Source organism: Mastigoproctus giganteus, chromosome 10, assembly GCF_048544385.1.
Source record: "Mastigoproctus giganteus isolate SK-2022 chromosome 10, ASM4854438v1, whole genome shotgun sequence".
Classification (NCBI taxonomy): Eukaryota; Metazoa; Arthropoda; class Arachnida; order Uropygi; family Thelyphonidae; genus Mastigoproctus; species Mastigoproctus giganteus.
Window position 1 is genome coordinate 228,780,084 of NC_143584.1, and position 25,376 is coordinate 228,805,459.

At 36.8% G+C, this 25,376-nt stretch overlaps 1 protein-coding gene across 1 annotated transcript in view; it reads left to right on the forward strand.

Annotated features, from left to right (window-relative positions):
* The window catches only part of LOC150080015 (uncharacterized), a 244,699-nt gene that overhangs the window by 122,856 nt on the left and 96,467 nt on the right, over positions 1 to 25,376 (forward strand). The window contains exons 5-6 of the mRNA XM_090383382.1: positions 8,935 to 9,099; positions 22,334 to 22,480. Of these exons, the coding sequence (XP_090239508.1) occupies positions 8,935 to 9,099; positions 22,334 to 22,480 (312 nt within the window). The remainder of the gene's footprint in view (positions 1 to 8,934; positions 9,100 to 22,333; positions 22,481 to 25,376) is intronic.

Genomic DNA, 25,376 nt, shown 5'->3' on the forward strand with positions numbered 1-25,376 from the left:
CCAGGTCCTTTTAATTCTCTACCACTGTCAGTGTAGTACCACAGAGTTGATACGTTGCTCTGGGGTTGCTGTTTCCCATATGTAGTACTTTACATTTGTCAATGTTAAACTTCATTTGCCACCTCTCAGCCCATCTGCTCAACCTTTCCAGATCCTGTTGCAGCAGCATAGCGTCCTTAACAACCCTGCCAACCTTTGTATCGTCTGCAAACTTGGACATTAAGCTTGATATGCCATCATCAGTATCATTTATAAATACAGAAAACAACACTGAACCCTGAGGGACTCCACTAATAACATTAGTCCACGATGAGCAGTGTCCATTAATTACCACTTTCTGTCTTCTACCACTCAACCATCCCTTTATCCATAGCAACAATTTGCCACCAATGCCACACTGCTCCAATTTGTGCAGCAGTCTTCTATGTGCGACAGTATCAAAAGCCTTTCTAAGATCCAAGTATATAATATCAAAGTTATTCCCTGCATCCAATTCTTTTGTGACTACATCATAATGTCCAATCAAATTGGTCAGGCAAGACCTTCCCTTAACAAAACCATGCTGTGTCTGGGCTGTAACTGAATTCTTGTCAAGATGATCCTGCAGTGCTTCTTTAACCAGTGCTTCCATTAATTTTCCTGGAACAGAAGTTAAACTCACAGGTCTATAATTACTTGTGTCAGCCTTTGATCCTCCTTTGTGAATTGGGGTTACATTTGCACATCTCCAGTCTGTGGGTACCTCCCCCGAGTCCAAGGAAGCTCTCATAATTATGGCTAACGGATTGCTTACTTGCTTTGCTGCCTCCTTTAATATAACTGGATAGATCCCATCCACCCCAGGTGCCTTTCTTGTATTTATCTTTAACAATTTCTCCTCCACTTTACTCTCAATTATTACAAGATCATATAGCTCACTGCCAGTGTTTACTTCATCTATGGCATTCCCCTTCCTGAATAACTCCTCATGTGTGAATGTAGATGCAAAATATTGATTTAGTTTGTTAGCTACCTGAGCAGGATCATGAACAGGTGAACCATCGATATCAAGTGGACCATTCTGATTCATCCCCTTCCTTCTAGAGTTTACGTAAGTAAAGAACTCCTTGCGGGTTTTTTTTGCATCCCTTGTCAAAGATTTCTCGTAATCTGCCTTCGCCTGCCTAACCTCCTTTGTAACTTGGTTACAGATCAACTTATATCTATCATAGGCTTCTGTGTCATGTGTTAATTTGTAAGTATCCCATGCATTTTTCTTATCTGCCATATGCCTCATTATTTCATCTGACATCCATTTTGGCCTAAACCTTGAACAATATTTCTTAGTTGGTATGTAAAGCCTAGTAGCTTCCAAGATAAGTTCTTTGAATGCTTCCCATTTTGAGTTTGCTGTTGGTAATGTCATCAGTTGGTCCCATGTATAGAATTTAAATACTGTCTAAGACCATTGTAGTCGCCTTTACGAAAGCAATAACCCTTCCCTTTACCCCTGATGGTAGTTACCTCCTTGAGTAAATCCCACTTCAGCACACTGTGATCACTGCCACCTAGTGGTTCCTGTATCTGCAGTTTCTTAATGCATGAAAAATCACTACTGATAATCAAATCAAGAGTAATAATTCAGACACGGTGTGGATTTGTTAAGGGGACATCTTGTCTGACCAATTTGATTGTATACTTTGATGTTGGTCACAAAGGAACTGGATGCAAAAAATAATTTTGATATCATATACTTGGATTTCAGGAATGCTTTTGATATTGTTGCATGTGGAAAACTACTGTAAAAATTGGGGCAGTATGGCATTAAAGGCAAGTTGCTACAACGGATAAAGGGATGGTTGGGTGGTAATCAACGAACACTTCACTTCGTGGATTAACGTTATTAGTGACGGCCCTGCAAGATTCAGTGTTGAGCCCATTGTTGTTTTTTATATTTATCAATGATATTGATGAAGGTATATCAGGCTTAATGTCCAAGTTTGCAGATGATAGAAAAGTTGGCTGAGTTGTTAATGACAATATGCTACTGTAACAGGATCTAGGAAAGTTGGGCAGATGGGCGGATAAGTGGCAACCAAAGTTTAAACATTGACAAATGCAAAGTACTATTTATGGATAGCAGTAACCTTAGAGAAACTTACCAACCGGGTAGTACTACACTCAGGTTAGTGGAAAATGAAAAAGAATTGGGGTAATTTTTCAGTCAGATATGAAGTTTTCAGAGCAGTATAGATAGGCTGCCAGAGCAGGTCATGGGGTCTTGTCAATGATATATAGGAATTTTGCTAGCAGGGATAAGAAGGTATTATCCCTTTGTACAAGGCAGTGGTCAGGCCAAAACTTGAGTACTGCATAAATGTCTGGAGGCCTCATTTTAGGAAGGTTGTAATTTGCTAGAATGAGTACAGAGAAGCGAAACAAGATTGTGAGGGGAACAAAGGGGTGCTGTTACCAAGATAGGCTTAAGTTCTGCAAATTGCAGCATCTGGAGACTGCAAAGTGATCTGATTGAGGTGTATAATGCCTTGGATGGTTTGAGCAGGCTCAATGCTGATGGGATTCTTCCTCTTGCTCAGATTACAAACCAACAATCCATCTGTTGTTGTGGAAGTTGATAGCTTAAATAAATTCAAGCAGAAACTGGACCAAATTTTGAAGTGAATGGATGGACGAAGTGGGAATTTTTTTTTTTTTTTTTGGCTGATGCTGTGCAGAAGCTTGCTTTCTTGCATCATATTCCTCTTCTAATGCTAATGTTCATCAGAAACCTCTCCCAAGTTTTCAGGAAAAAAGCCTGAATGGGAATGTAAGAAAAGAAGCTTTAACAATATGTTGCATCCTAACTCTGTATGCCATAGAAGTGTCCTATATGGATACTTATTGCTATTGTGGAGTAAAACTGCTTTCAAACTGATCTTTCATCCTTGATGTTTCAAACTGATCTCTCTTATGCTAAAATTAGCTCATCCACAATTTCACTTTAATTTTGTAATTTTGTGGTTTCTCGTTATCTAAAAAATTTCCGGCAGATGTTTTCGAATGTTCTCGAGGCTCTTGTTTCTGTAGCATTTAATTTTTTAGTGACCTTGTCTTGGAATAGCAGTTTGATTTGGAGACCCACAAAAATTTCCTCTTATCTTGGCCTCACTGATTCAAGGAAACTTTGCCTCAAATAGGATTTTTTTTTTCCATGATCATTTTCACAAATATTTTTATCAAGCCTAGGTTGATGTGTGATTGAGGTAAATAGATTTTTGACTAATCCATCAAAGGAGGATGTGTAACATTTTTCTGGCCTGGTGTAGTTTCTGAACGGTCTGATCCTTTTTTTACCCTGTAGTGGCAATCCTTCACTTGGCTGTTCCACTCACACAAAAAGCAGCAATATTTAGTGTATCTACCTTGCAACCCATTCAGCAAAGCTACCACTTTTAGGTTGGCACAGATATTTCATTTGTATTCTTGATAGCATATTTTTTGCAAAAGAACCTGTGGGTTCTCATACATTTCCTTTATGTGAACTGAGTGGGCCAGTGTTATAGATGGATACTGCTTTCAAACTGATCTTGCATGAATCAGTGAAAAGCCTCCACTGCTCGGGGACGTGCTCCAGGTGCAAGTCCTTCGTTAGTTCCTGGACATTGTTACAATAAACCAAAGAATCATCTATGGGATTTTTTTTCCTATAAAAAGACATCTTGACACCCTTTAAAGAAGATTCCGCTGCTGAAGCCATGATCTTATTAGTTGAGCCTTGGAGAGGTTCAAACCTCTGACTAAATCATTTGGTTCTGCTGAATAGTTAGGTGTGACTTTGCACTGTCAAGAGTTGAAAGTCTGGATCTGTAATCATTATAGGTTCTGCATCTTCTGGAGACTCTTTTCCGATCCTGACTCAGAGTCAAAGCCATAAGTTTCTGGTGGCTTTGGCATTGTATCATTATGAAGAACTGGTGTTAGAGCAAAAGATGTGTTGGGTTACTCTACTTTATGGTTGGATTTCCCAGAAAAAAACAGAAATATTGGTCATGCAAAAGTGACAATTGTTTGTGGTCTCGAGGTTCCGACCATATCATCGGGACAGCAAAAAGCATCAATTTATAACTACTTCTAAGTCAGCCTGTTAACGTCCTTTATCATGAGCTACAGGAAATGTTTGGAGCCAGTACTTTATCTTGACCTCCAACCTTACATCCAAAATAGAGTTTATAGGCTTTTCTCACAAGTTGTGACAGTGGTTTCTGCTTTGATTTTAATACCACTTTACCACAAGTGTAGCAAAAGCTGTCAGGCTTATTACGGCAAGAATGCAACATATTCCATGTATGGTTGAGGTATGCAGACATAAGAACACAATTAAGAAATCGTAGATTTTTATTTCTAATTTAAATACAGTTCACAATTTACACCTATTTACATACACTAATTCACTAAAATGCTTGTTCACTTTTTTCCCCCATTTTGCTCTCTGAAACACACTTTTTGAAATACAAAATCTTGCTTGGTGCAGAACCCAAGTACATATACTGTTGGAGAAGTTTCTAAAAGGCTCCCAATGATTCTAGAGAACTTCAGCAAAAGTTTAGAACCTGCCAGAAACATCTCAACTTTCTTCTGCACATAACAATATTCTGGAACATTCCAGAACATTCTCAAATATTTTAGAAAGCTCCCGAATATTCTAGAGAAAAAAAAAAAAAAATAGATGGAAAGGATGCTAAATCAACTACAAGCCTTGGTTTTCAGTCATTAACTTATGATATATGAAAACCAGAAGGTCATGAGAACATTTTAATCACATCTGAGTTTTTCAACATATTTCTTACGGGAATCTGTCAATTATTTCAGGGAGGAAATTGATGCTGTTATTGCTATTCAAATTCAGTACCTTGCATTCATCTGTGTTAAACTGAACTACTATTTTTCAGACCATCCATTTAGTTTATCTAGTTCTTGAAGTAGCATACCCTGATTACTGTCATTTAACACTGCCCTCCTTTCTTATCATCAAACTTAGACATGAAACTCAAAATACCTATATTAGTATAGTAACATTAATCAACAACAGTATCATTAATAAATATTAAAAACCATTTAGGGTGCAAGAATATTTGCTGATGCTGTCGAGGCAGTGTTAGGTGGGGCGGAAAACTGCTAGCTTGGGGGGATACAAGGACTAATAGATTAACAGTAGCCACTGCAGAGGTGAAAGTGATTCTTGCACTGCTTCTGTTGGAATGAGCAGCAGCCTGGAAAACAAGATGCAGGATATTTCAGAGACTGCTGGGAGTCATTGCGGTACAAGTAAACACATGGGTTGTGTTAGGGTAGGTAAGAATAGGAACAGGTGCACGTATACTTGCGTGTACACCAATGCTAGGAGTTTGGTAAATAAATTTGATGAATTTGAGGTATTGCTCAAAACATCAAAGACAGGTATTGTTGGGATATCAGAGACGTGTTGTCAACCAGATATAAGGAATGCAGAACTGGAATTTGGGGAGTACAATGTGTACAGAAAGGATAGGAAGGGAGGAGGGGTTATACTATTAGTTAAGAAACACATAAAATCCAAGGAAGTGAAGCCAATCGACATCGCTGGACAGTGCAGTGTCGAGTCAGTTTGGTGTGACATAAGCATTGGGAGATCAAAATTGAGAGTAGGAGTATGCTATAGGCCTAATGACTCTGATGAGTATAATAAGAAACTGTACAGGGCAATAGAGTGGGCCAGTAAATCAGAGAGTCTTATAATGGGGGATTATAATTTCCCACATATTTCCCACTCACACACTAGCAAGGCTTTTGTGTGATCCAAGGATTTATTGGATGATTGTTTTCTACATCAGCATGATCGGGAGGCAATTAGAGGAAGTAATACTCTTGATCTGATTATCAGTAGTGATTCTTCATGCATTAAGAATCTGCAGATAAAGGAACCACTAGGTGACTGTGATCACAGTGTGCTGAAGTGGGATTTACTCAAAGAGAAAACTACCATCGGGGGTAAAGGGAAAGGTTTTTGCTTTCTTAAAGGCAAATAAGATGGTCTGAGACAGTATTTAAATTCTATACAGTGGGACCAACTGATGATGTTACCAACAGCAAATTCAAAATGGGAAGCATTCAAAGAACTTATCTTGGAAGCTACTAGGCTTACATACCAACTAAGAAATATTGTTCAAGGTTTAGACCTAAATGGATGTCAGATGAACTAATGAGACATATGGCATAGAAGAAAAATGCATGGGATACATATAAATTAATATGTGACACAGAAGCCTGTGATAGATATAAGTTGATCTGTAACCAAGTTACAAAGGAGGTTAGGCAGGCGAAGGCAGATTACGAGAAATCTTTGGCAAAGGATGCAAAGAAAACCATCAAGGAGTACTTTACTTTTGTAAACTCTAGAAGGAAGGGGATGAACCAGATTGGTCCATTTGATATCGATGGTTCAACTGTTGATGATCCTGCTCAGGTAGCTAATAAACTAAATGAATATTTTGCATCGACATTCACACATGAGAAGTTAGTCAGCGAGGGGAATGCCAGAGGTGTATTCAACTCTGGCAGTAAGCTAGATAATCTTGTAATAACTAAGAGTAAAGTGCAGGAGAAATTGTTGAAGATAAACACAAGAAAGGCACCTGTGGTGGATGGGATCTATCCAGTTATATTAAAGGAGGCAGCAAAGGAAGTAAGCAAACCCTTAGCCATTATTATGAGAGCTTCCTTGGACTCAGGGGAGGTACCCATAGACTGGAGATGTTCAAATGTGACCCCAATTCACAAAGGAGGATCAAAGGCTGACACAAGTAATTATAGACCTGTGAGTTTAACTTCTGTTCCAGGAAAATTAATGGAGGCACTGGTTAAAGAAGCACTGCAGGATCATCCAGACAAGGCTTCATGTATAGCTCGGACACAGCATTGTTTTGTTAAGGGGAAGTCTTGCCTGACCAATTTGATTGGATACTATGATGCAGTCACAAAAGAACTGAATGCAGGGAATAACTTTGATATTATATACTTGGATCTTAGAAAGGCTTTTGATACTATCGCACATGGAAGACCGCTGTACAAATTGGAGCAGTGTGGCATTGGAGGCAAATTGCTGCTGTGGATAAAGGGGTGGTTGAGGGGGAGAAGACAGAGTGGTAATCAATGGACACTGCTCATCGTGGAGTAATGTAATTAATGGAGTTCGTCAGGGTTCAGTGTTGGGTCCATTGTTGTTTTCTGTATTTATAAATGATATTGATGTTGGTATATCAAGCTTAATGTCCAAGTTTGCAGACGATACAAACATTGGCAGGATTGTTAAGAACACTACTGACGCTATTCTAATGCAACAGGATCTGGAAAGGTTGAGCAGATGTGCTGAGAGGTGGCAAATGAAGTTTAACAGTGACAAAACTAAAGTACTACATATGGGAAACAGCAACCCCAGAGCATCATATAAATACTGTGGTACTACACTGACAGTGGTAGAGAATGAAAAGGACCTGGGGGTAATTGTGCAGGCAGATATGAAGTTCTCTGAGTAGTGCAGATGGGCTGCAAGAGTAGCTCATGGTGTCTTATCATTGATATACAGGAATTTTTCTAGCAGGGATAGGGAGGTGATTATTCTTTTGTATAAGGCAACGGTCAGGCCGCACCTCGAGTACTGTATACAGGTCTGGAGTCCTCATTTCAAGAAGGATGTAGAGCTGCTGGAACGAGTACAGAGTAGGGCAACAAGGTTAGTGAACGGAACGAAGGGTTGCTCTTACGAAGAAAGGCTTAAGTTTTGCAAATTACAGAGTCTGGAGACAGTGTAAGTCACCGGCGAGGTGATCTGATAGAGGAGTACAAAGCCTTGAATGGTTTGTGCATGCTTAATGCTGATGGGATACTGCCTCTTGCTCACAATAATCACCTGAGAGGGCATAAATTCAAATTGAGGAAAGACAGATGTAATATAGATGTGCGGAAATTTGCCTTTAGCCAGTGGGTAGTTGGTTGGTGGAACAGACTTCCATCCCTTGTTGTGGAAGTTGATAGCCTAAATAAATTTAAGGCTCAACTGGATAGGTATTTCGAACGAACGGAAGGGTGAAGTGGAAGTGTGTTTTTTTTTTTTTTTTTGGCTGATGCTGCATAAGCTTGCTTTCTTGCATCATATGCCTCTACTATTGCTAATGCTAAAAACAGTAAGGGCACTGACCTTGTACCTTGCTCATCATGTTAATCCATGAAGAGCATCTCTTTGCCACTTGCTGCTTAACCATCCTTTATCCAAAGTTGTAACTTGCCCCTAATGCCACATTTCTCCAATTTATATTAAAATCATACATGTGCTTTGCTGAAATCTGTGTATATGATGTCGCAATGGTTCTTTGCATCCCTTATTAGTAACTAATGAGATTGGTCAGGTATGATGTACTTTAACAAATCCATGCTGCAATTGCCTTATGACATCTCCCATTAAGATGATCCTGCATTCCTTTTTTTTAATGATTGACTCTTATTTTTCAAGAACAGATTTCTACTTGCATTTTTTGTGTTGTGGTTTGTGTTGTGGTCGTTATTTCCCATATAGTCTTTATTAGGTTCAGTTTAAAATTACGAATACTGGCATCCTTTTCTCAAGAAAGCATCTCATTTAATGACACGATTGAAACCATTGGTGGGTCTCTTCTATTATTTTCACTATTATTAATCTTTCATTATTGAATTTCCATCCTCTAACATTACTTGTATTTTTGTATAATATAGCACACAGAATTTAGGTTGTGGTTTAAAGTAAATTTTTATTTCTAGAAATATTTGATTTATCTGAAATTTGGATCACTGTAATCATAATGCCCATTTTTATAAATAGTAGTTTACAGTGAGATTGTATTTTTAAATTTTGAAATTAAGTATTAATTTTTAATTACATTACAGAATCACTTAAGTCAAAAGCTAGAATTCGTATTCCACCAAACAAAGGACGTACTATGTTTGGAGTCTTTGATGAAACAGGAACTTTGGAATATGGAGAAGTGTTTGTACAGTATACAAATAATATTTTGGATAAAAAAGCCACCGATCAAACAACAGTTTTAAAGGGTGAGAAAAAAAGAAATTATTGCTTTGATTATGTAATTGATTTGATTATAATTTATTTTGTAATCGATTTGTCACCAACCTTCTTTCAGATCTGGATGTGCACATTGTGCTATAATGGTTGATTCAGTACCCAAAACATGAGTCTGAAATGTTGTATTATGTTTTCCCTGACTTTCCTTTATCTCTTGATGCAATGCTTCTTGTGCTAAATTTCCTGTCTCTAACTTTTTTTCATTCAGTAGGTTGTGTTTTACAAGTAGTGGCACTGAGGGGATTAATCTACTTCCAAAGGAATTGCTAGTTTTCCTTTGGCTTTTGGCTTAATATTGTCATTGGTTTTTCTTATAGTTGTTTTTTGTTATTGAGTTTCTAAGAAGTCTTGAGTATAATATAGTATTCGGTTGCTTATACCCATCTGATGAAGCAGTTCTTCATTCGGGGGCCTATATGGTATTTTCAGTATTAGCTATAGCCAAGTGGCTAGAATACCAGTTGACCAGAGTTATGTTGGGTAAATGTACCACAAAATAATGTACCCTAATTACCCCAAAATAAATTAAATGTAATATAAAAAAAATTCTATGATTTATTATTATTTTATTATATGTAGGGTTGAATTAAAAACAGTAGAGGAAGAAAGGGATCTGGGAGTTACAATACAGATAGATGAAAAGTTTTCTGAGCAGTATAAATAGGCTGCCAGGAAACTCTATGGTGTCATTTCAGTGATTTTTTTTTAAACATCCTGTAGAGGTAGGGAGATCATAATATCACTGTATAAGGCAATTGTAAGACCACATTTGGAATACTGTGTCCAAGTAGGAGACCTCATCTGAAAAAAAGACATTGAACTTCTTGAAAAGGTCCAAAGATGGGGAACTCACATGGCATGATGAGATTGGCAAAAGGGTGACCTTATAAGGAAAGACTTGGATTATGTAAGCTATAGAGCTTGGCAACTGCGGACCTGATTGAGGTTCTGAGAGGGATTAGTAAAAGAAATGGTGGAATTTTCACTCTTATAAAGAATTCCAGAACTCGAGGCCATAAGTCAAATTACAGAGGAAGAGATTGACTAGAATGTAGGTGTTCCTTTAGCCAGTGGGGTTGATTACTAGAACAATTGCCTCCACCAGTAGTTGAGGCTGACAGTTTGAAGAAATTCAAAGGTCAACTAGATAGCTACCCACATGAGGAGGGAAGTGCATAATTTGTTTCTTAATTTTTTTTTTTTTTTTTTTTTTTTTGACTAGTGCATCAAAAGCCTATGGCTTCCTTGCACTATTTGGCTAGTACAAATACTAAATGTTGAAATCCACCTGATGACACAATATGGTAAATCAGTCTTTTTTGAACTCCTCTGACCATATGTGACTGTCCTGAAATATAAACAGAAATTATTTTGCTTGTATAATTTCAATTTGTACCTTTCTTACAATTAGCATTTAATTTTGTTGGGGAATTCTGATTGCCGTGTTTTATTTCATCATTGATGTAACTTGCCGAGAAAAATTCCTTGTTACCAAATATTTCACAGCACCAGAGTCCAGTATGTAAGAACTATGCAGTCCTACTGTAAAGTCCTTACCTACTGAGAGAAAACATTGTTTTTCAATTCCTACTATTAGTTCACACTCTTCCTATATATATTTATATATCTTGTTCAAATTTTCAATCGTTAATAAAATACTTTTTATTCATCCACTCGAGTTCAAATACATTTTTTTAAACTTGTAGTGGATGACACTTGATGTTAATACAGTTTTTTCAAATATTAATTCATTAATTAAATTTAATTAATTAATTTTAGTTTTATATGGGAGAAAAAAATTTCTCTTATATAAGATATTTAGCAGAATATAAATTTAAAAGAAATTTGTCTTGCAACGGCAAAGTTGGTAGAGCGTCGGCGTAGAATCTTCATGCCTTCGGATCGAATCTCGTCGAAGCATAAAATTTTTTTATTTGATTTTCAAATAATTTTTAATACTTTAAATAGAGTTTTAGCAGTTTATAATGAAAACTGAAATCAACAGGCAGTAGCTCAATCGGTAAAATGCAAGGATTTCAGTATTTTTCACGTGAAGGTGAAGAATGCGAGTTCAATTCTTGCGAAAATCAATAATTTTTTGATAAATTTTTGAAAATTTTTGCTTTAAGTAGACGTTTTATCCAAATGATTTTCAAGAGTGAGTTAGCAGTTGTGGCTTAGTGGTTAGAATGAAGGATTTTTCTCAAAAAATAAAATTGAAGAAATTTTATGCTTTGGGTTCAATTCCGATTTCTCTCCTTAAAATCTTTGTCATCAATTGTTGCCAACAATTGATGACAAAGGTGAATGGGATAGGGTAGTAAAATAATTATGAGAAGGTGAATGGCATAATTCGAGAAGGTGAATGGCATAGGGTAGTAAAATAATTATGTCGCTAGCGTGTCCCTCAGGGTACCGGGCGCCCCCCCCTGTTGTAAGAAGCCTTACTCCATCATCAGGGCCACTGATGGAGTGGACCGTAATTAATTTTAGTTTTATATGGGAGAAAAAAATTTCTCTTATATAAGATATTTAGCAGGATATAAATTTAGGAATAAATACCGTCAGTGACGAAGCGTGTAGATCGCTGGAAAAAAATTTCTTTTTCAGATTCTTTTTTCATTCTGGGTTCTAGTCTGAGTCAAGGAGGGAACAAAATGGAAAATGAAACATGTGAATAAAAATAATTTGCTTTCTATTTTGCCACTTAATATTGTGATTCTGTCATATGTATATATATATATTTATATTAATTGTAATTATTTAATAAAAAATAACTAAATAAAATTTTTCTTTGTTAACCTAAGTAGGAATTGACTTTAAAAAATTTTTTTTTATATTACTTGTTCAGTGTTCAGATAACAATTTCAGATTTTTAATGCAGTGTGGATTTTAGAGCCAATGCCAGTGTATACTTTTTACACTTTCAAAGTAGCATCCCCTCTCATTTATAACTAAACTATTTCCAACATTTCTGAAGTTAATCAAACAGCTTTATAAGAGCACTTTATGGAATAATGAGTACTCTGGTGGTGGTATGAATCTCTGCAATGGCTTTACATTGCTTGAGTTCTAGTAATCATGATAAAGTTCATAAATATGGAGCATGTTGTAAAATATTTTTCTAAAATTTATTATATGGGTTTGACAAGTATTAAAGTTATAGAATTCTTATAATACCATGATAATAGACTAAGTATAAAAATAGTGAAATGCTTAAAGTACGGTACTCACCTTGAATATAATCTGCAATAGTTTTATGAAAAGACTGATGGCTAAATTTAAGGTGGAATGATTAAGTTAATGCATTAAGGTGGGATGAAATTTAATTTAATGGAATTTTGCACTACTCTGTCCCTGGTTGTCACAAAGTAGAAAATAGTTGATCTGGGAACATAAAAGAATTGATAATGCCAATAGTCATGACGACAGACTTTTGTTAAGTTATAACGTTTTCAGTTGGCAGTGTTAAGTGAGAAGTAACGCGTGCTGTATTTTTAAAGAATTTTCTATACTTTCGTGACGCTCTTTGGATCACATGGGAATCTCAGATGTGAGAGATTCCAAGCCGAAGAAAGGTGAAAGGGAAGTTTTGCGTTTAGGATGTTGAGATTAGTATTGTGTCGAAACCATTCGATAATGAGGGCTTCATGTTGAAGAATTTTGTGGCTGGTTTTTAGTCTTATAATAGTGATAGCGGAGTCAATTAAAGGCATGTGATTGTGGGTTTGAGCTTGTATTGCGAGTTCTGTATTAGCTTATCCCGATCTAAGACTATTATAGTTGGTAGTATGCGCGAGTGTTGGAGGTTTTGGTAGAACCAAACTTGGTAGTAGTACTATTAATATAACAGGCATCACAGTTTGGTTGACATTTAATCAAGTAAATTATATTGTTCAAATTGTTGGTTGGATATTTGTATGTGTCTTTGTAAGTGTTGAATAAGGATCCGAGTTTATTATAAGCTGAAAAAATGAGGGAGATATCTGTACCTGTAAACACTCGGCGGTTATTTGTTGTTGTTATTTGGTTTTTAGTAGCATTAGCAACTAAGGCCATATTGCTCCGGGAATATGCGGTGGTCATTCCCTGACCTTTCCGCATCCTCCGTATTTGGTGGTGACGGGCTCGAACCCTGGTCTAATCAAGAAGCATGTGCTACGCACTGCTGCTCCTTCCCACCTGGCTACAGAGGTGCCACACTCGGCGGAACTGTCCGGCAAGTTCATTATGGTATAGGAGGATGGTGCGTATATTTGCGTTGGTGGTGGGTTTTGGTGGATTGTTAATTTTACTTTTGGCGGCGGAAATAGTGTGTTGAATGAGTTGGGTTGGGTAGTTCCTAGCTGTAAATTTTTCTGTGAGGTATTGAAGTTCATTGGTTAAGTCATTCTGTGAGATGCTATAATTGAGGGCGTTATGTATTTGGTTGTATAAAACCGCTTTTTTTGTGCAGAGGGGGTGGTGCAAAGCAAAATGTAGGTATTTACCTGTATGTGTATTTTTTCTGAAAATCTTTGTATCTAGTTTGGTACCTGTTTTGTAAACGGTGAGGTTAAGAAAATTAATTTGGTTGTTGGTTCCAATTTCAAGAGTGAATTTTAACCTATCGTGTATTGAATTAAATTTTAAAAAGAGATTGTCTATAGTGGACCTATTGTCTATTATGAGTATGTCATCAGCATAACGTGTGTATAATTTTATTTCTGGAGGGAAGGGTTGTAAGATTTGGTTCTCTATTGTAGCTAGGTAAATTTCTGACAGGGGGCGGTGATGCCTAAACCCATGGGTAAACGGAATATTTGTTGGAAAATTTTATTATTGAATCTGAAGTATTGGGCAACGAGTAATAGTGAAGTGAGAGATTTCTTGGATGTTATTAATGGAAAGAGAGATACGTTTAGTCAAAGTGTTATCTGTTGTTAAGATTTTTTCCGTAAAGCCTGTAAAGTGTATGGGATATGCACGTTGGTGCAATATACCGCATGATCCTCCCTTACCATAATGAACTTGCCGGACAGTTCCGCCGAGTGTTTACAGGTACGGATATCTTCCTCGTTTTTTCAGATTTTAATAAACTCGGATCCTTATTCAACACTGACAAAGACACACACAAATACCCAACCAACGATTTGAACAATATAATTTACTTGATTAAATGTCAACCAAACTGTGATGCCTGTTATATTGTTAGTACTACTACCAAGTTTGGTTCTACCAAAACCTCCAACACTCACGCATACTACCAACTATAATAGATGATATCCGCTCAACGACATCAACCTTTGCCCCTGCCAGACATACCCTGCTCCTGTTCCTCCTATTCTTTTTACAAAGCATGTTCCCCGTTTCCCTGACAATAGAGTCACCAACAACTACTAGATCCTTTGGGACCAGCGCATTCTGCCTTGGGGGTTGCCGCTGTGTTGCGTGATGCCCAAGTGCAAGTTCTGCTGTTGGTGTAGGCAGCTGAGAGTTTGATGGGCTCCTCTCATATAGGCCCATAACAACACTGAGTTTTTGCCTGATTTCGTTACACTCCTTGCATCGCACACCCAAAGACATGCCACATGGCAACATCATGTCCTGTACCCGATTGCTCCACAAACATGCAAGCAGTGTATTTTAAAAGCCTGTGATTCAGAGGGCAACCGCCCCCCCCCCCACAGTTCTCCTCTGAGCCAAAGCACTCCATTAGCTTGAGCCTTTTGCTTTGCTGCTCTGGTCTGAGTCATGATTTCGATTTAATTTCAATAAAATTTCAATATCAGTACCAAATTATAACCCTAAACTTGTATCCCACCACAGTTATAACGCTATATATATTTTTCAGTATCAAATATTATCTACGAGTTCTGTTTATATAACTTCCATATCAAGTTATTTATTAATTAATTATGTTTCGTTTGTAATCTAAGTCGTTATATGTATTTAGTTAAAAGTACAATTTAATTGACAATATTATATTATATACTATACTAATGCTATCTAGTTCAGGATATAACGTTGTGTCGTAGTATAACAGTGGCGCAAGTTACGAACGGTAAATGTACGGACACTTAAGTATTAATTAACTTCCAAATCTTGCTGTTTCAATTCAGAATAAACTAATGATCCTGACTAGGTCTATAAGCTACTTATAGAAAATAATTTGATATATGAATTGGTAAATAAAGCGGCTAAATATGGCTAAAAAAACTTCTCGTTCAGCGGAGCTGCAACTTGTACACGTGGATTTGATACCCTTACCGATACTGTTAGGCAATTACAAGGCCGAGTAAAGAATAAATACACCAGATTAATCAGAAAATCACAAAATAATGCTATACTACTAAATTTAAATCAAAAGTTTTAAAAAACGATATTTTAAAATCAATAAATAAAAAAATCCACTTAGCGGCTTTGAACACATCTGGCTCCCACTAGCCTCGTCAGCAGACTTGTGGCAGAGAAGAAAAATGCATATAAATTATCAGGCAATATGAGCCTGTGGTTAGATATAAATAGTCTGTAATCAAATCATAAAGGAAGTTAGGCAGGCATAGGCAGATTATGAGAAATCTTTGGTGAAGGATGCAAAGACTTCTTTATTTATGTGAACTCCGACTTCTTCAGAAGGATGAATCAAATTGGTCCACTTGATATTGGTGGTGTCAACTGTTGATGAATCCTGCTCAGGTTGCTAACAAACTGAATTAGTATTTTGAATCTACATTCACACATGAATTCTTTAGGGAAGGAGATGCCAGAAGTTTATCAAACTCCAACAATTTCTCTACCACTTTCCTTTCAGTTGTTACAAAATCATTTAGCTCTCTGTTAAAGTTTAACATAAGAAAGGCACCTGAGGTGGGTTAGGATTTATATAATTATGTTAAGAGAGGGAGCGAAGGAAGTAAGGAAACATAGCCATAATTATGAGAGCATTCTTGAATTCAGAGGAGGTCCCAGCAGACTGAAGATGTGTTAATATATTCCCAGTTCACAAAGGGGTATCAAAGGGTGACACAAGTATTAGCATTAGTAGAGGCATTTGATGCAAGAAAGCAAGCTTATGCAGCATCAGCCAAAAAAAAAAAAAAAAACCCACTACCATTTCACCCCTCTGTTCGTTCAAAATACCTGTCCAGCTGAGCCTTAAACTTATTTAGGCTATCAACCTCCACTACAAGGGATGGAAGTCTGTTCCACCAACCAACCACCCGCTGGCTAAAGGCAAATTTCCGCACGTCTATCCTACATCTGTCTTTCCTCAATTTGAATTTATGCCCTCTCAGGTGATTATTCTGAGCTAGAGGAAGAATCCATCAGCATTGAGCATGCTCAAACCATTCAAGGCTTTATACACCTCTATCAGATCACCTCGCTGGTGCCTAGTCTCCAGATACTGTAATTTGCAAAATTTAAGCCTTTCTTTGTAAGAGCACCCCTTTGTTCCATTCACTAATCTTGTTGCCCTTCTCTGTACTCGTTCCAGCAGCTCTACATCCTTCTTGAAATGACGCCTCCAGACCTGTATACAGTACTCTAGGTGTGGCCTGACCATTGCCTTATACAAGGGAATAATCACCTCCTTATCCCTGCTGGAAAAATTCCTGTATATCATTGACAATACTCCATGAGCTACTCTTGCAGCCCGTCTGCACTGCTCAGAGAACTTCATATCTGCCTGCACAACCACCCCCAAGTCCCTTTCAGTGTAGTACCACAGAGTTGATACGTTGCTCTGGGGTTGCTGTTTCCCATGTGTAGTACTTTACATTTGTCAATGTTAAACTTCATTTGCCACCTCTCAGCCCATCTGCTCAACCTTTCCAGATCCTGTTGCAGCAGCATAGTGTCAGTAGTGTCTTTGACAACCCTGCCAACCTTTGTATCGTCTGCAAACTTGGACATTAAGCTTGCTATACCATCATCAATATCATTTATAAATACAGAAAACAATAATGGACCCAACACTGAGCCCTGAGGGACTCCACTAATAACATTAGTCCACGATGAGCAGTGTCCATTGATTACCACTCTCTGTCTTCTCCCCCTCAACCACCCCTTTATCCATAGCAGCAATTTGCCTCCAATGTCACACTGCTCCAATTTGTGTAGCAGTCTTCCATGTGCAACAGTATCAAAAGCCTTTCTAAGATCCAAGTATATAATATCAAAGCTATTCCCTGCATCCAGTTCTTTTGTGACTGCATCATAATATCCAATCAAATTGGTCAGGCAAGACTTCCCCTTAACAAAACCATGCTGTGTCTGAGCTATAACTGAAGTCTTGTCTAAATGATCCTGCAGTGCTTCTTTAACTAGTGCCTCCATTAATTTTCCTGGAACAGAAGTTAAGCTCACAGGTCTATAATTACTTGTGTCAGCCTTTGATCCTCCTTTGTGAATTGGGGTCACATTTGCACATTTCCAGTCTATGGGTACCTCCCCTGAGTCCAACGAAGCTCTCATAATTATGGCTAAGGGTTTGCTTACTTCCTTTGCTGCCTCCTTTAATATAACTGGATAGATCCCATCCACCCCAGGTGCCTTTCTTGTGTTTATCTTCAACAGTTTCTCCTCCACTTTACTCCCAGTTATTTCAAGATTCTGTAGCTTACTGCTAGAGTTGAATACACCTCTGGCATTCCCCTCGCTGAATAACTCCTCATGTGTGAATGTCGATGCAAAATATTCATTTAGTTTGTTAGCTACCTGAGCAGGATCATCAACAGTTGACCCATCAATATCAAGTGGACCAATCTGATTCATTCCCTTCCTTCTAGAGTTTACATAAGTAAAGAACTCTTTGCTGTTTTTCTTTGCATCCCTTGCCAAGGATTTCTCGTAATCTGCCTTCGCCTGCCTAACCTCCTTTGTAACTTGGTTGCATATCAACTTGTATCTATCATAGGCTTCTGTGTCATGTGTTAATTTGTAAGTATCCCATGCATTTTTCTTCTCTGCCATATGCCTCATTAGTTCATCTGACATCCATTTTGGCCTAAACCTTGAACAATATTTCTTAGTTGGTATGTAAAGCCTAGTAGCTTCCAAGATTAATTCTTTGAATGCTTCCCATTTTGAATTTGCTGTTGGTAACATCATCAGTTGGTCACACTGTATAGAATTTAAATACTGTCTCAGTCCATCGTAGTCGCCTTTACGGAAGCAATAACCCTTCCCTTTACCCCTCATGGTAGTTACCTCTTTGAGTAAATCCCACTTCAGCACACTGTGATCACTGCCACCTAGTGGTTCATTTATCTGCAGATTCTTAATGCATGAAGAATCACTGCTGATAATCAAATCAAGAGTATTACTCCCTCTAGTTGCCTCCCGAACATGCTGATGTAGAAAACAATCATCCAATAAATTCACAAAAGCCCTGCTAGTGTGTGAGTGACCAGCCCCCAAATTCCAGTCAATATCTGGGAAATTAAAATCTCCCATTATAAGACTCTCTGATTTACTGGCACACTCTATTTCCCTGTACAGTTTCTTATTATACTCATCAGAGTCATTAGGCCTATAGCACACTCCTACTCTCAATTTTGATCTCCCAATGCTTATGTCACACCAAACTGACTCAACACTGCACTGTCCAGCGTTGTCGACTGGCTTCACTTCCTTGGTTTTTATGTGTTTCTTAACTAATAGCATAACCCCTCCCCCCTTCCTATCCTGTCTATCCTTTCTGTAGACGTTGTACTCCCCAAATTCCAGTTCTGCATCCCTTATATCTGTGTGACACCACGTCTCTGATATCCCAACAATATCTGGCTTTGATGTTTTGAGCAATACCTCAAATTCATCAAATTTATTTACTAAACTCCTAGCATTGGTGTACACGCAAGTATACCTGCACCTGTTTCTATTCTTAGCTACCCTAACACAACCCATGTGTTTACTTGTACCGCAATGGCTCCCAGCAGTCTCTGAAATATCATGCATCTTGTTTTTCAGGCTTCTGCTCATTCTAATAGAAGCAGTGCAAGAATCTCTTTCACCTCTGCCAGTGGCTACTGTCAATCTATTGGTCTTTGTCTCCCCCCAAGCTAGCAGTTTTCCGACCCACTTAACACTGCCTCGATAGCATCAGCAAATATTCTTGCACCCTTTCTATTTAAGTGTATCCCATCCCTGTAGAAGCAATCTCTCCTGTTAACAAGTACAGTCCAGGCTGAAAAAAATTCTACCCCTTGAGCCTTGCACAATCTTTCCAGGGCCGAATTGATCGACAAGGCTCTCATCATATACTCCTTCCTATCGTGTCTGGGCAGAATTGCAGACACTTTCAAAGTCAACTCTAATTCTCGGCTTTTGTTCAACAGTGACCTGTACTTGTTAAGTAATTCTGCCGGTCTCCTACTCTTGATATCATTAGTGCCAACGTGTACAACTATATCACCTTTTGTGCCCTTAAAAGATGATATTCGCTCTACAACGTCAAGTAGTTATAGACCTATGTTTAACTTCTGTTCTGGGGAAAATAATTGCGTCACTTGTAAAAGAAGTAATGCAGGATCATCTATACAAGGCTGCAATTGTACTTCAGACATACCATGAGTGTTTTTTTAAAGGGAAATCTTGTTTGAACAATTTGATTGGATACTACAATGTGGTCACAAAGGAACTGGTTGCAAAAAATTATTTTGATATCATATACAGTTGAACTTGGTTATAACAAGCATCAAGGGACCACCAAAATTTCCTCATTATAACCATTACTCTTCACTTTGGGAGATGTGACCCCAGTTCACAAAGGAGGATCAAACAGCAACACAAGTAATTACAGACCTGTTAGTTTTAACTTCTGTTCCAGGAAAATTAATGGAAGCACTGGTTAAAGAAACATACTTCAATTATAGTTTGGACACAGCATGTGTTTGTTAAGGGGATGTCTTGTCTGACCAATTTGATTGGATACTATGATGTGGTCGCAAAGGAATTGGATGCAAAGAATAATTTTGATATCATATATTTGGATCTTAGAAAGGTTTTTGATACTGTTGCACATGGAAGACTGTGGCACAAATTTGAGCAGTGTGGCATTGGAGGAAAATTGCTGCTATGGATAAAGGGATAATTGACTGGGAGAAGACAGAGTGGTAATCAATGGACACTGCTCTTCTTGGACTAATGTTATTAGTGGAGTCCCCCAGTTCAGTGTCGGATCTTTGTTGTTTTCTGTATTTATTGATGATGGTATATTTGGCTTAATGTTCAAGTTTTCAGACGATACAAAAGTCAGCAGGTTTGTTAATGACACTAATGACAGTACGTGGCTGTAACAGGATCTAGAAAAGTTGAGCAGATGGGCTGAGAGGTGGCAACTGAAGTTTAAAATTGACAAATGTAAAGTACTGCCTATGGGAAGCAGTAACCTCAGAGTAACGTATCAACTGTGTGTTACTACACTGACACTGGTAGAGAATGAAAAGGATCTGGGCTAATTGTGCAGGCAGATATGAAGTTTTCTTAGCTGCGCAAATGGTCTGCAAGAATAACCTCATGGTGTCTTGTCAATGATATACAGCAATTTTTGTAGCAGGGATAAGGAAGTGGTTATCCCCTTGTATAAGGCAATGGTCAGGCCACACCTTGAGTACTGTATACATGTATGGAGGCCTCATTTTTAGATGGATGTAGAGTTGCTAGAATGAGTACAGAGAAGGGCAGCAAGATTAGTGAATGGAACAAAGGGTTGCTCTTACGAAAAAAGACCTAAGTTTTGCAAATTATGGTGTCTGGAGACGAGGCACCTGCGAGGTAATCTGATTGAGGTGTATAAAGCCTTGAATGGTTTGAGCATGCTCAATGCTGATGGGATTTTCATTTTTTTTTTTTTTTTTTTTTGTTTTTGGCTGATGCTAAGTAAGCTTTCTTTCTTGTATCATGTGTCTTTACTAATGCTAATTAGCAGAGATTATTCATGCATATCTGCAGATAAAGAACCATTAGGTGGCAGCGATCACAATGTATTGATTTAGGATTTACTTAAAGATGTTACTACCATCAAGGTTAAAGGGAAGGGATTTTGCTTTTGTAAAGGTAACTACAGTTGAAATCGGAAGTGTCTTGTTGTGTTTTTGTTTTTTTTTTTTTTTTTGCTGATTCTCTATAAGCTTGCTTTCTTGCATAATTTGCGACTACTATTGCTAAAAATTGATTGATCTAAATATTTATGATTGTATTTTTCTCCGATGTTTTGCATCAGTAAATTGATGTTTTATAGGATTCAGTAAAGTAATTAAGAGAATAATAGCAATATAATGCACAGCATAATTCTTACTTGAATGTGACTGCATGAGTTAGTTTCAAGCTTAAATTTAACTGTATCTCTAAAAGTAGACAAATTCTTATAATATAGTTGGGAAAGGATATTACATTACTTCTATATATAAGGAAATTATATACTTTATATAATAATAAATTACACTACTATAAGGTGTAAAATTATTAACAAATTAGGTTTTATTAAACTCATATAGAATACAAGCCCAAATTCTACATTAAATTGTTAGCAGCATTAGATGCTAACAACTTAATGTAGGATTCTTACTAAATTCAATCATCAGGCCATAAATGCTATGGGTGGGGGGGATAGAAGAACATTTAATGATTGTGTAGAATAAATAGAAAGACAATTAATCAGAAGTAATTGGAACTAAAAATATTTAATTTTTAGGTTATATTATAAGTCAATATTTTATTGTGGTTATGGTTTATAGCTCTGTTATAACGTAATCTAAAAATGAAAGATTGTGTTATAAATTACTTCCGATTAATTGTTGATCGGTTAATAGAAGACTTCACAAACTCCCTTCTGAAGCATTTATGGTCTGATCATGGGTTCACAAGGTTTCCTGAACTGTCATATGTTAACAATTTTGTGTAGAAATTGAGCTTGTGTTCTACATGAGTTTAATAAAACCTATTTTGTGAATAATTTCATGTAGTTCAATAGTGTTATTCATTATTATATATAGTGTATAATTTACCATATAGACATAATTAATTTTTTTTGTTTACACAAGAATGAATTACATCTGTATAATTGTCTTCAGTTTGTCCGTTAAACTCTTTGACTTGGACACCACAAGTTATAAAATTAGGCATTTTTTTTTATTTTAGTTAAACTTTGTTGAGTTGTATCCATGTACAAGTAATCCTTATTTGAATAAGTTGTATTAAATTTAATGTTTGTTTGCATAGGGACTGTACTAGTAACAAAGTATCCTTGTATGCATCCAGGAGATGTTAGGAAATTCAAAGCCAGAGATGTCCAAGATCTGCATCACATAAGAGATTGCATTGTGTTCCCATCTAAAGGTGAAAGGTCACACCCAGATGAAATGGCAGGTATAAGATAAATTTCTTTATTGGTGTAATCACTTATTTTAATTTTTGCTGCTTGTATGCAGGTGGCAGTTGGCATCTCATCTTCATTAATGGTTGCAGTTGCAGCTGTCTCTTTGTCATGATATAATAGTGATTTTAATTTCATAAAAATCATTAATTGATTACACCACATTTAATAACTAATTGAATTTTTATAAAAAAGTAAATTATAAATTGTAACATATTTAATACTATTTAACCTAACTAGTATTAAATATGTTTCAATTGCTATTCAGAGTTAATTTGAAACTTTAATCTATTTTATTATTTATTATTATTTTTTTTTTGATATTTTACAAACCTTAATTTGTTTATTTGAAGTAGTGAAAGTGGTGCATGCCTCTGTGTTGGTCTTTATTAACTAATAATGCAGTGCATTATTACTCCTATTGGTTATCCTGTTATTACCCCTCTGGTTAGTAAGCCAACTGTGTACTACTTCTTAGGTTATATAACCATGTATGTGCCTGAACAGGTTAGTTAGTATTAGTTAGGACAAATGCCGTAAGAAAGCAAGCTTATGCAATATCAGTCAAAAAAAAAACTGCCTAGCACATCTGTCAATCCCGTTGATTAATTTATCTAATTCTTCTAAATTTATTCAAGTTACCCAGTTCTGCAACACCAGATCAAAGTTTGTTTTGTTTCAATGACCATTCACGCTCTGGCTGAAAGCAAATTTTTTGCACCTGTCTTGCTATCCATCTATGGTTGCATCTATCTTGCAATTGTAATTTTTAAATTTAAATGTATGCTCCCTTGTATGTTTCAGCATTTAGTTTATTCAATCCATTTACGAAATATTCAGCCAACTCCACAAAGAAGTGAAAACGCTCATATTAAAATCTTACGATATGTATACAGAGTCAGTTCAGGATAGTCTACTTATCCTAGAGATATTAAACCATTCTGGAATTTCATGAAGATTATAACCAGTAGAAAGTTACAACTCCATAATGCAGATGGAATTCTCTTATCAGACAAACTCAGTATTGCTCAAGTGTTTGCCAAACATTTTTCCAAAATCCAAACAAATGATACATTGAGATCTGCCTCATTTATTGACTTCACACCTGTTAAAGATGATATCCTCATCAACCTCTTTATCATGGAGGAAGATTTAAAGGTAGCATGAAAAATGACTGGACTAGAAGTCCAGATGACATTCCTGGCTTATTTTGGAAAATGACTGTCATTACCTTAAAACCCTTCACACTTTGGATCTTCAACTTGTCTCTCAGGCGGTGGAAGTATCCTAAGAAATTTAAGCAGGTCAATATAGTTCCAATTTTCAAAAAAGGTGATAAAAATGATATAACTGATTACAGATCCATATCCTTGTAAAACAGAATGGCTAAACTCTTCAGCACAGCAGTACATAAACATCTCTTTGAATTCTTCAGGCCTTTCATTGATCAGAATTAACATGGTTTCTGCAATGGCAAGTCAGTAGTCACAAATTTGCTTCTTTTTTGTCAGTACACCTCTGAAGTTCTTGGTAACAACCTTCAAGTTGATGCAATTGACATATATATTTAAGGCATTTGATAAAGTCCTGCACGAACAACTTCTGGAAAAACTTAAGCTATACGATATCGTAACCCTTTGCTGTCATGGCTACAGAGCTATATTGTGCATTGTTCCTTGAGCGTTAGCATCAATCAAATGAATTTGGACCATTTTATACCACTAAGTGAAGTACTTCAAGGAACTCCTTTCTTTCATTTGCACCTCCAATGTTCAAGTTGCAGATGATCTTAAGATCTACTCAGCAGTGAAGAAGAAGATTACCAATTCTCAACAGCTTCAATGTGCCATCAATAAATTCTCTCTGTGGCTATCTGTGAATGGCTTGTCTGCTAACCCCTCGAAGTGCAAAGTAATCTCTTTCTCATCCTGCAGATCTCCACAACTAATAAATATGGAGTACATTATTAACACTGTGATCATTGAAAGGTGTGACCAAGTTAATGACTTGGGGGTCCTCTTCTCCAGCAGTGCTAAATTTCTAAATTTAATGCCCATGTCCTTAAAATCACAAGCAAAGCATTCAAAACACTGGGATTTATCAAACTGAACATCTACAAGTTCAAAAACTACAGATATGCTGTCATCCTTTATAAAACTATAGTTCTCCCAATCCCTGAATTCAGTTCACCCATCTGGAATCCTCACAAAGAGACTTTAACACAGACTTTACACAAAGACAATTAATAAAATTGAAGCAATCCAAAAAAATTGTCTGTTACCTTGTATTCCATAATTCTCTATTTTATCACTCAGTGTACTATGAATTGCTGTGTTGATTACTTTTATCTAAGGTCTTTGTGCACTAGAAGAGTTATTGCTGACATCACCCTTCTAGCCAAAGTAATCATTGGAACTTATGAAGCATCTGATATCCTTAGCAAAATTCAATGCTCCTTGTAGACAAGTCAGGAATCTTACGCTGTTTCGCCTTGACTCTGCTACCACTGATTTTATGAAGTTCAGTCCACTGAACAGAATCAACAAATCTTTAAATGACTCATTGACTTTTTTTGACAACTCCCAATCACTGAACTCCATCCACAAATTTGCCTCTTATCTTCAACTGCAAAGTAATTAGCTGTCATCTAATTATTGTAGTTTATTATTATTATTTGTTTTGCTATTTTCTATTCTCTAATTAATTAATTTATTATTTGTGTTACCAGTAACTTAATGCATACCTCTTTTGTGCATATGATTTTAATGTTTGAATCTATATCAACGTTTATCTTATTGTTGGATTCCTTATTATTGTTATTAACTCTGTTCATTCTGCTCTCAGATACACTGAACCATCCAGTTCAGTCTAAACTGGATGGTTCTGTTG